The sequence below is a fragment of the Bos javanicus genome, chromosome 2 (assembly GCF_032452875.1).
Source record: "Bos javanicus breed banteng chromosome 2, ARS-OSU_banteng_1.0, whole genome shotgun sequence".
NCBI lineage: Eukaryota > Metazoa > Chordata > Mammalia > Artiodactyla > Bovidae > Bos > Bos javanicus.
In genome coordinates this window covers 89836573-89848833 of record NC_083869.1, presented here as the reverse complement: position 1 = coordinate 89848833, position 12261 = coordinate 89836573, and the positions used below count along the sequence as shown (strand labels likewise).

General features: G+C 42.9%; 1 protein-coding gene across 9 annotated transcripts in view; it reads right to left on the bottom strand.

Moving 5' to 3' along the window:
• Nucleotides 1–304: 304 nt before the first annotated feature.
• CFLAR (CASP8 and FADD like apoptosis regulator) overlaps nucleotides 305–12261 on the bottom strand; it is a 58188-nt gene continuing 46231 nt past the window's right edge. For all 9 annotated transcript variants that reach the window (XM_061381543.1, XM_061381509.1, XM_061381503.1 and 6 more), the window contains 2 exons: nucleotides 7612–8128; nucleotides 305–5426 (listed from right to left, as the gene is read on the bottom strand). In XM_061381543.1, coding sequence (XP_061237527.1) covers nucleotides 5288–5426; nucleotides 7612–8128 — 656 coding nt within the window. In that variant the 3' untranslated portion in view covers nucleotides 305–5287. The remainder of the gene's footprint in view (nucleotides 5427–7611; nucleotides 8129–12261) is intronic.

Here is a 12261-nt window from a genome sequence, read left to right as displayed (position 1 = left end):
GTCATTATCTTTGGTAATCCTAAACATATGTGCAGATTTACTATTTCTTTTTTATACCCAGTTCTGTGTATGTATTTTTCAAACTCTTACCCACTGTAAACCAGGTCCAAAAGGTGGTCTATATTAATAATTCAGTTAGAACTCTTCCTTGTGGATTACATCTGTTATGAGGATTACCTCTCCTATGAGGACAGTGTCCAAGTCCTACTAATGTCTTAACAAAGAAAGCATCTCCATCTCTCTAACACAAAAATATAAAAGAAAATAAATGACACCACCAGACATATCAAAAACTTAGGTCAGCTCAGGTTTTTAAATTTTATTTTTATTTATTTTCAATTAGAGGATAATTGCTTTACAATGTTGACTTGTGCCATACAAAATGAATCAGTCATAGTGTATATACATAACTCCTCCCTCTTAACTTCCATCTCCTCTTACCATCCTACCCCTTGAGGTCATCACAGAATATCAGGCTGATCAGTTCAGGTTTTAACATTACATTTTTAACCATACATACATTTTAAAACAATAATTACAAATTAAAATGATCTAAGCAAACTTTTATTTTAAACTTAAAACAGGCATAAATATTTTAATCAAATAACAAGGTATAAGCCAAACCGTGTGTATGTGTGCTACATCACTTCAGTCGTGTCCTACTGTTGGTGATCCCATGGACTATAGCCCACCAGCTCTTCTGTCCATTGGGATTCTCCAGGCAAGAATACTGGAGTGGGTCACTATGCCCTCCTCCAGGGGATCTTCCAGACCCAGGGACTGAACTCAGGTCTACAGCATTTGTAGGAGGGTTAGGCTTCAGCAATACATGAACTGTGAACTTCCAGATGTTCAAGCTGGTTTTAGAAAAGGCAGAGGAACCAGAGACCAAATTGCCAACATCTGCTGGATCCTTGAAAAAGCGAGAGTTCCAGAAAAACATCTATTTCTGCTTTATTGACTATGCCAAAGCCTTTGACTGTGTGGATCACAATAAACTGTGGAAAATTCTTCAAGAAATGGGAATACCAGACCACCTGACCTGCCTCTTGAGAAACCTATATGCAGGTCAGGAAGCAGCAGTTAGAACTGGACATGGAACAACAGACTGGCTCCAAATAGGAAAAGGAGTACGTCAAGGCTGTATATTGTCACCCTGCTTATTTAACTTATACGCAGAGTACATCATGAGAAACGCTGGTTTAGAGGAAGCACAAGCTGGAATCAAGATTGCCAGGAGAAATATCAATCACCTCAGATATGCAGATGACACCACCTTTATGGCAGAAAGTGAAGAAGAATTAAAGAGCCTCTTGATGAAGGTGAAAATGGAGAGTGAAAAAGTTGGCTTAAAGCTCAACATTCAGAAAACTAAGATCATGGCATCTGGTCCCATCACTTCATGTCAATTAGATGGGGAAACAGGGGAAATAGTGTCAGACTTTATTTTTGGGGCTCCAAAATCACTGCAGATGGTGATTGCAGCCATGAAATTAAAAGACACTTACTCCTTGGAAGGAAAGTTATGACCAACCTAGACAGCATATTAAAAAGCAGAGACATTACTTTGTCAACAAAGGTTCATCTAGTCAAGGCTATGGTTTTTCCTGTGGTCATGTATGGATGCAAGAGTTGGACTGTGAAGAAAGCTGAGCGCCGAAGAATTGATGCTTTTGAACTGTGGTGTTGGAGAAGACTCTTGAGAGTCCCTTGGACTGCAAGGAGATCCAACCAGTCCATCCTAAAGGAGATCAGTCCTGGGTGTTCATTGGAAGGACTGATGCTGAAGCTGAAACTCCAATATTTTGGCCACCTGATGCAAAGAGCTGACTCATTTGAAAAGACCCTGATGTTGGGAAAGATTGAAGGTGGGAGGAGACGGGGACAACAGAGGATGAGATGGCTGGATGGCATCACTGACTCGATGGACGTGAGTCTGAGTGAACTCTGGGAGTTGGTGATGGACAGGGAGGCCTGGCATGCTGCGATTCATGGGATCTCAAAGAGTCGGACACGACTGAGCGACTAAACTGAACTGAACTGAACTCTTTAATGGTAGCACAACCTGGACATCTAGGCTGTATTCTGTGAGGCTTTGTGCTCAGTATCAAATTAAGACTTCTATTACTAGGGATAAAGAGAATGGTATTTGGGACAGTAAGCAGGGTCTGCTACACAGACAAACTGACAAGGCTGACCTCAATCCTGAAAACTTGCTCCTAGAATCTTAGCAAAGAGATCCCCATTTCAAACTGCAGACAGAAGGTGTCAAGTGACACCAACCATGGCTCATTCATGGAAAAGGATGGAAGGGGTTGGGGGCTGCAATGGAACTGAGGTTGATGAGTCAGTCCTTCTAGCCAGTGGCCTAGAACAGCAGCCCTGAGAATAGGCATCCTGCTACTGAAAAAGACTAAAGACCAGACAGAGAAGTGAAGACAGAACTAGAGAAGAGTTGTTTCTTTAGCACCGAAGAACCAATGAGTCAAAAGTTGAAAGAATTACCTAGTCTTTACTCTAGAAAGCAGTATTCTCAAATATGTAGAGATGAGGGTTTGGAAAACAAAAAATATCAGCCATAGTCCTGTCATCAGTATACCACTTTTGGAATATTTCTTTCTGGGCTTTTGTTTTCCTGAGACATTTGTTTGTTTGTTTTTGCTTTAAATATACTTACTATAAAAGTAAAGGCTCTGTTGGGATTTCCCTGCTGGCCCAGTGGCTAGGACCCCACACTCCCAAGGGGGCCCAGATTCAATCCCTGGTCAGGGAGCTAGATCCCACATATCACACCTAAAAATTCCTGCATGCTGCAACTAAGACCCTGCATGCCACAATGAAGCCTGAAGATCCCATGTGCTGCAACTAAGACCTGGCACAGCCAAATAAATAAATAAATACTTTTTTAAATGCTCTGATTATGGCTTGAGTTTATATCCTCAGCTAGGGTGACCACGGATAATCTACTTAATATTACTGTGTTCACTCTCCTCATCTATAAAGTGGGAATAAATAATAAAGGGGACAAAAATACCTACCTCATTGAGCTGTTCTGAGGATTAAATGAGATAATTTGTGTGATGAGCTAAGAACAACTTATGTAAGCCTTTATTATTTGTATATATAATTTTAACAGTTATATAGAATTCCAACCACTGGACTTTTCAGCATAATTATGCCCCTATTACTGAACACTGGATGAATTTTCAGTTGGGGGATTATTATAAAGTTTGAAGTATTTTAATATATTTATCTCTTTTATATTTAGGGCTATTACTTAAGCAATATCTTCAGAGTCTTCTCTGAAGATTTTAGAACATTTCCTTTAAGCTGGGTTGTGGGTACATGAATATCCATTATATTGATATAATTCTCTAATATAATTATATTCTCCTAATATAATTCTCTTTTAGCATGCCTAAAAAACTTTACTTAAAAACTATACTCAATGAAATAAGGCATTTAATAATCAAATGTTTATAAACAAAAGTGTCAAAGTAGTTCAAACTCCACCATTAAAGTAAGGAAAAATAACTTACATGAGAGCTGACTAAAAGACAGCTCTTTTAGTCTTTTCAGCTTTTCACATGCCAACCACATGCCAGGCATCTCCTGGCTTGTCACCATTGTTCACATTCTACACTCCAGCTAAAAGTTACACTCATGGTTTTTAAAACATGCCTTGCATTTCCCCTGCTCCTTCATTTGATCTGTTTCTTCTGCAACGTATTCTCTTCTCCATCTCAACCTGCCAAAATCCTTACCAGTTTTCAAGCTTTGATTCAACGTTTTCAAAATAACTCCTCCACAGTGTGCTATTAATAATAACAGCTATGTGCGCATGGCATCAGCAGTGCAGCCATTGGGTATGATCATAAAGGCTCTCTCATTTCATCCTTGGAACAATTCTGTGAAGTAGGCAAGGGATGGCAAGTCCTTATTCCTCTCATCTTGAAGGCCTGCTCCTGGAATCAAAGTACCTCTACTCCACTCCATAACCCTTGCCAGTGAGCAAAACACACAAGCAAACCCTTAACGCTCTTCTCCTTGAAATCTGTGAGCTGACAAATGGTATTAACAAAAGTGACAAAAGTAAACAGACAACATAATATAATTTAATATAATTTAATAAATAACTTTTATTGCTGTTTTGTTTTTTGCTTTGTATTTTTTTTTTTTCCCTCCAAGTGGCAAGTGGCACATGGGATCAGTTTCCCAACAAAGGATCAGACTCAAGTCCCCTGCAGCGGAAGTACAGAGTCTTAATCTCTGAACTGCCAGGGAGGTCCCCCTTTCGGGATATTTTAAGCAATAATACTCTTCCAGGTCATGCTCTCCAATCCAAGGAGGAAAGGTATGCATATGTGCCATGTCCAACTCTTTGAGATCCCATGTAGCCTGCCACGCTCCTCTGTCCATGTGATTCTTTGCACCTTGAGTGAGCTTTGGCAGTTTGTCTCTTAAGGATATAGTCAATTTCATAAAAGTTTATCAGCATAAATCTGCCAATAAATATTTCAGCTTTAATGTCCCTATGGAATCTGTAGTGGTGTCTTTCCTTACTAACACTCCTAATTTGTGTGCCTTTTCCCTTATCATTCTAGTGCATGTGTGCTAGAATGCACAGTAGCTCAGTCGTGTCTGATTCTTTCCAACTCTGCCGAACTAGAGATCAATCTTACTAGCTGTATGCCACAAATTTTGCTATTTGTATTTTCATTGTATTCAATTAAAGACATTTTCCAATTTCCCTAGACTTTTTTGAACAGGGGTATTTATAAGTGTGCTGTCTGATTTCCAAATATTTGTAGATTTTTCAGATGCTATTTTTAGGCTAATTTCTTCATAGTCTGAGAATATATTTTGTGTGGTTTCAATCCTCTTAAATATATTATTTTATGGCCCAGAATATAGTCTGTTGTGGTAAATGTTTCATGAACATTTGCAAAAAATGCTCTACTGTTTTTGGATGGTGGTAGTTTAGTTGCTAAGTTGTGTCCAACTCTTGGGACCCCATGGACTGTAGCCTGCTGGGCTCCTCTGTCCATGGGATTCTCTATGCATGAATACTGGAGTGGGTTGCCATGCGTCCTCAAAGGGGATCTTCCTGACCCAGGGATTGAACCTGCGTCTCCTGTGACTCACTCCTGCATTGCAGGTGAATTCTTTACCACTGAGCCACCAGGGAAGCCCAAGGAAAGAGACACAAGACAGCCTGTTCTCTGCACTTTCTGCCATATGGAGATACAACAGGAAGCAGGTTCTCACCCGCCGTGATGTTGACTTTTTATTTGTGAGAGAGGAAGAGATTCTTTCTCAAAGTGTGCTGCAGCCAGACGTAGTATCGCTCCTTAGCAGACACTTTGCTGTTCCAATCATACACCAGGCGGTTGAGTTCAGTGTGGAGTTCCAGGAGCGAGTGCTTTCTGGAGGGAACGTAGAAGGCAAAAATTAATCCCATGCAATTATCAATGAGGAGACAGATTATCATCAGAATGAAATCAACTCACAGATATGAAAGTGCTGTAAAACTGTCCCTTTCTAAATAGTCTACAAGCTGCTTAGCAAATGATCTAAATAGGTTTGCAGCAGTCTGGTTTGACGACCACAGTCCCCTCCCCCAAGAGGCAACTCTGTGCAAATGCAGGATGAATGTAAAAGGACAGGCCAACGATGTGGCTGGCCCATGGCATTTCCACTTAGAAGGCTGAGTCACCCCTGCTCTAGCCCTCCCTTTACTGTTGAGCCATCCTTGAGGAGGCTAGGTGTCCCAGGCCCTGAGATTTATTCCTGGGGTCCCCCAAGCGACGAAAGATGCCTTTCACAAGTGACTTGGAGATACTCTAAATTGTAATTAGTGGGCAACTGAAAAGGGACTACTAATCTTCATTTGAGGCACAGTGAGGCTTGCTTCCCCCTAAAGGAACACCAGACCGCTGATGGTTCCCTTAGAAAAGTATTCTTGCCAATAATCATCAAAAATGTCCAAGCAACAAAGACTTGCAAACCTGTACTATCTGGTACCATTTTTTACCCATCAAATTGTCAAGACGTGGGGAAATAAAAGAGCACACAGTATTAGTGAAAACTCAGGGATGTAGACAGTCTCATAAAAGCAGCCCTATGGGAATTCCCTGCAGTCTGGTGGTTAGGACTCAATGCTCTCACTACCAGGGTTCTGGGTTCAATCTCTGATTGAGAAACTAAAGTCCCTCAAGCCACATGGCATGGCCAAAATTTTTTTAAAAGCTGGTCTAACTGTCCTAGAAGACAATCTGATAAGATGTATCAAAGGTTTTTAACATGCTTATTGGACTTCCCTGGTGGTCCAATGGTTAAGAGTCTGCCTGCCAATGCCGGGGACAAGCCTTTGATCTGGGAAGATTTCACATGCCAGAGGGTAACTAAGCTTGTGTGCTACAATTACTGAGCCCGTACTCTAGAGCCTGTGCTCTGCAACAAGAGAAATCACTGCAATGAGAAGTCCGCAGACTGCAAGGAAGAGCAGCCATCACTCTCTGCAACTAAAGAAAAGCCTGAGTGCAGCAAGGAAGACCCAGTGAGGTCATAAATAAATAAACATATTTTTTAATGCTTGTCATTTGACACAGTAATTTAATAATTTAATGCTTGTCATTTGACATAGTAATTCCACTTCTTGGAATTTTCCCTTCAATAAAACAATTTAGAATAAGCACAAATACTGACCTAAAAAGATGTAAAAACATCTTGTCATTTGATACAGTAATTCCACTTCTTGGAATTTTCCCTTCAATAAAACAATTAAGAATAAGCACAAATACTGACCTAAAAAGATGTAAAAACATTGCCCAATGCAAAATATTGCGCAAAGACTAAAGACTGGCCAAGGAAATTATGCTGTAACCATATTATGGACTACTCTGCAGGTAGTAAAATGCTATAGAAATGTGATTCCTGACATGTAAAAATAAGCTGTTACACAAACTAAAAGCATGTTATAAAGTAACAGTAGATTATGATTTCATTTTGGCTTAAAACACATGCTTATGTATAATTGTATGGGATCCAAAAAAGATCTGGAAGGTAATATATTGAGATTTGGTTAACAGGTTGGTTCTGGTAAGATGGATTAAAACTGCTTGTTATGTTCTGCTTTCAGCATCTATATCTCATGGTTTGGTGGTGGTGGTGGTGGTGGTGGTTTTCTTCCCAGTAAGAAGCATAAATTCATAAACTGTGCAGAATCTATCTCAGACTCTTAAGGCAACCGCAACAAGGAATGAAAAAAATCCCCCTGAAGAGAAGGGCATCAAACAGCGGCACTTCCATCTTGGCGCATGTGTGCGTGCTAAGTCGCTTTAGTCATGTCCGTCTCTTTGCGACCCTAAAGACTGTAGCCTGCCGGGCTCCTCTGTCCACGGGATTCTCCAGGCAAGAATACTGAAGTGGGTTGCCATGCCCTCCTCCAGGGGATCTTCCCAACCCAGGGATCGAACCCACATCTCTTATGCCTCCTGTGTTGGCAGGTGGGTTTTTTTTACCACTAGCACCACTTGGGAAGGCCCTTCCATCTTGGCAGCAGAAAATAAACAATTGGGGCCAGGATCCATCACAGATTGGGCGGCTCACCTTTCTTTCCACAGTTTCTGGGAGAGGCACTTCAGGTACAATGAGGGTGAGCTGGAGGGCCCCTCCAGCAGGGACACATCTGCTTTGCACAGGCTCCAGAAGAAGTCAGCTTCTCGGTGAATCAAATCTTGGTAGGGCCCAGGCTGTCTGGCCTTGGAGTCTGCACTTTTCACTGACGGCCCGTCCACCTCCAGGAAGCTGCTGTCCTCCAGCTGGCCCTCTGATTTCACATAGCTCTGAATAAAAAAGAGCTTTGGCTTCCCTGAGAGAGAGGGGCACGTGTCTGCCATGAACATTCTTCTGATATGATCCAAAGGGACCCCAGAGTGAGTCTGATCCACGCCAAACACGCTCTGGGAGCCCCCTCGGCTCACCAGGATACAAGCAAAGCTGTCAGAGTCTTGGTGCTGGGGCATCTGGGCAACTTGGCGTAGAATGTTGGTTATATCTTTCACAGTGAGATATAAGAAATGCTTGACTTCATAGCCCAGGGAAGTGAAGGTGTCCCGAAGAATGTCTGGAAAAAGAAAGATGAAAAACACAGGAGTAAGGAAAGCTCAAGAGACACTGGATCACAATTCTAAACATGGTCTGTTTCTGCTTTTTGTGTCATAGTTTGAGGCTTTACCCTGGTGGCTCAGACGGTAAAGAATCTATCTGCAGTGAAGGTTCTATTCCTGGGTTGGGAAGATCTCCTGGAGAAGCAAATGGCTACCCACTCCAGTATTCCTGCCTGGAGAATTTCAGGGACAAAGGAGCCTGGAGGGCTACAGTCCATGGAGTTGCAAAGAGTTGGACACGATTGAGCAACTAACATTTTCTTTTCTGAGGCTTTAAAGGTCCTGAGCAGAGAAGGTAGGCTGCAGTCCATGGGGTCGCTAGGAGTCGGACACGACTGAGCGACTTCACTTTCACTTTTCACTTTCATGCATTGGAGAAGGAAATGGCAACCCACTCCAGTGTTCTTGCCTGGAGAATCCCAGGGACGGGGGAGCCTGGTGGGCTGCTGTCTATGGGGTCGCACAGAGTTGGACACGACTGAAGTGACTTAGCAGCAGTAGTAGCAGCAAGAATGTAGTTAAGCTATTCACTGTTGTTCTTCTGCCAGACCAGGAGTTAAGGGCAAAAAAACCAATGAATTATATGTATATATGTGTGTGTGTGTGTGTGTGTGTGTGTGTGTGTGTACAAAACGCCATAATGAAGAGATATAAAGAAGGTGCCAATCTCTTTAAAATCCTATGACAAGCAACCTCACTTGTCTACATAGGGTCCCGGAGTGGTAGACAAGGCGCAGCAGCACCTCTCGCTAGGCAAGGTTTCTGAGGGTGTAGGCAAGGCTTCAGTGCCCAGTTCTGTGCTCAGGTGGGGCTGTACCATGAGAGAACCTGGACAGGGACCCCAGTGCTATCCCCTCTGCTTTATTCCAAACTCTCCCTTTCAGGAGTCACTCTCCAATCATGGAGCATTCTCTCCTCTAGGGGGCAGAAGCAAACAGAGAAACACCAGACTCAAAACTCTTTTGTTTACTTGTTAGTCTCCTCAAAAGCCTCTTTTCACTGATAGATTGACTCCATTATCAAAGCCCTTGAAAGAAAGCCACTTCCTCCCTTTCCATCCTTGTATGCAGGGGCTGAACAGAACCCATGCTATCCTGCACCTTACTTAATTTCTTGCTTTGATCTGGGCTGCCTGCAGGCTCTGGCTGGGCTGTCGCAAGGCAGTCAGCAGGCCACTGCATGAAACTGGGTAAAAGAGAAAGCCTTGGAATCACAAGGTCTGAGTTTCAGTCCTGACTCTTCCACCCACATACGGGTCTAAACCTTGTCTGGTCCTGAAAGAAGGCTAACTTACACTAACAGAAGAGCTAAGAAGGAGATGGGAATCTGCGGTCTAGAAGAGAAGGAAAAAGAATAAAGCTGGAAGTGGATCCAAAAGCCATACAGGTCCTCAAGGCCAAGCATAAGGCCAATCAGAACACCAGACCTGGATGGGCCTCAGACAAAGACAGAGGATCCTTAAAATATTCAGGCAACACTCACCCAATGGACACAGTCTGAAGAGATCCCAGCTGGCATTTCCCATTAATAACACACCTTTTTCTCTATCAGATGATGAGGACTGAGGCTGCTACTGCTAAGTCACTTCAGTCGTGTCCGACTCTGTGCGACCCTACAGATGGCAGCCCACCAGGCTCCCCCATCCCTGGGATTCTCCAGGCAAGAACACTGGAGTGGGTTGCCATTTCCTTCTCCAATGCACAGAAGTGAAAAGTGAAAGTGAAGTCGCTTAGTCGTGTCCGACTCTTAGCGACCCCATGGACTGCAGCCTACCAGGCTCCTCCGTCCATGGGATTTTCCAGGCAAGAGTACTGGAGTGGGTTGCCATTGCCTTCTCCGGGAGGACTGAGGCTAGCTGTTGTGTTTTCTTGACCCAGCAAGAACATGGATATAAGCCAGTGTATACAGGATGAAGTTCATGATAGTGTGACTTTGAAGAAATGACATCTGTAACTTACTCATCTATAAAATGGATCAGTGACTAAACCATGTCCTCCAGAGGGTGGCTGTAAGGATTCACTGACATTTCTGTCAAGATGCTTTGCAAACTGTGAGTGCTTATTCAAATATAAGATATTAGTTTGGGGACTTCCCTTGTGGTCCTGAGGTTAAGAATTCACTTGCCAATGCAGGGGACATGGGTTCGGTCCCTGGTCCAGGAAGATCCCACATGCCATGGGGCAGGTAACCCCACGTGCTGCAACTACCAAACCCTGTGTGCCTAGAGCCTGTGCTCCGCAACAAGAGAAGCCACTGCAGCGGGAAGCCAGCACTCCACAACAGGGCAGCCCCTGCTCACCACAATCAGAGAAAGCCCATGTGCAGCAACAAGGACCCAGTACAGTCAAAAATAAATATAAAGTAAGAAAATAAAAAAATTTTTAAGATATTAGTTTTAAAGAATATAAAGGCAGCCACTTCACCACAAATCATAGAGCCTGCCTGCAATGCCTCTCTTGCATGAAATCTACTTCCTTAGAAACCAGTGTGCCAAGTCACTTCAGTCGTGTCTGACTCTGTGCAACTCCATGGACAGAGGAACCCGGCAGGCTACAGCCCATAGGGTTGCACAAGCAAGAATACTGGAGTGGGTTGCTATTTCCTCCTCCAGGAGATCTTCCCAACTCAGGGATCAAACCCATGTTTCTTATGTCTCCTGCATTGGCAGGCAGGTTCTTTTAACACTAGTGCCACCTGGGAAGCCCCTTAGGGTGAAAGCTAACTAAAAGGGACTCAGTAGCCAGATTCAGATTCTGCACCCCCATGCATCAACAGTAACTTCCCTGTCCTTCTTTGCAACTAGAGGAAGAAAAATGTGGGTGTTGAGTTTGGAAAATAAAACTTCAACCGACTGCAGAAGTCCCACTTCTCCTACTCATCTTGGAAACTCCACACCTGACCCAGCCCTAGCTCTGTAAAATTCAGCTGTTCCTTTATTAACTTCCTGAAAGGGGTTTCTTCTGGCCTGACAGTACAGGGCTATTAGGGAAAAGCTAGAATCAGCACTGCCCACCAGTTTGGGGACTACTGAGATGAAATCCAAAAAATCAAATACAGTAAAATGTCATGACTCCATTCAGTTAGAATGTGTTTTGACTGAAATGAGCTCACATTTATCTTAATACTACCTACAAACTGGGATTCATTAAATAAATGTATAGAATATAAAAGAAAGGGTGGCTGCTTCACCAGTCTATTTACAATCACTTACTGAGTAACTTTAATAAACCAAGCTCAAGTTATTACAAAGCAGATGAATGCAACACAAGTGTGCATTATATTCTTAGTGGAAAGGGGAGTTTTGAGGTCAAACATGAAGGACAAATGCAAGATTGACAAGACTTAACCAGGTTTCTTTACTCAGAAGTAAAGACTGCTCAGAAGCTTTAAGGCCAACATGCATCACAAAGCTCCTAAAGGGGAACAAATTATTCTCATCTATTAAAACTTGCTTGACCTCAAAACTCATGCTTTACAAAGTTCCTCTTCCTGTGTTAGAGAAACACTATGGTTACAGGATACAGATGAAGTAAACCATGTAGTTCCTATTCTTCAAGAAGCCCACACCCTTGTTGGAGAAGCAAAGAATATCAGTCATTTCAGTTGCTCAGTTGTGATCAACTCTTTGCAACTCCATGGACTGCAGCACGTCAGGCTTCCCTGTCCATCACCAACTCCTGGAGCTTGCTCAAACTCATGTCCATCGAGTCAGTGATGCCATCCATCTCATCATCTATCGTCCCCTTTCTCCTCCTGCTTTCAATCTTTCCCAGCATCAAGGGTCGCATCAGGTAGCCAAAGTATTGGACTTTCAGCTTTAGCATCAGTCCTTCCAAAGAATATTAAGGACTGATTTCCTTTAGGATGGACTGGTTGGATGTCCTTGCAGTCCAAGGGACTCTCAAGAGTCTTCTCCAACACCATAGTTCAAAAGCATCAATATTTCAGCACTCAGCTTTATTTATAGTCTAACTTTCACATCCATACAAGACTACTGGAAAAACCATAGCCTTGGCTAGACGGACATTTGTCGGCAAAGTAACGTCTCTGCTTTTTAATATGCTATCTAGGTTGGTCATTGCTTTTCTTC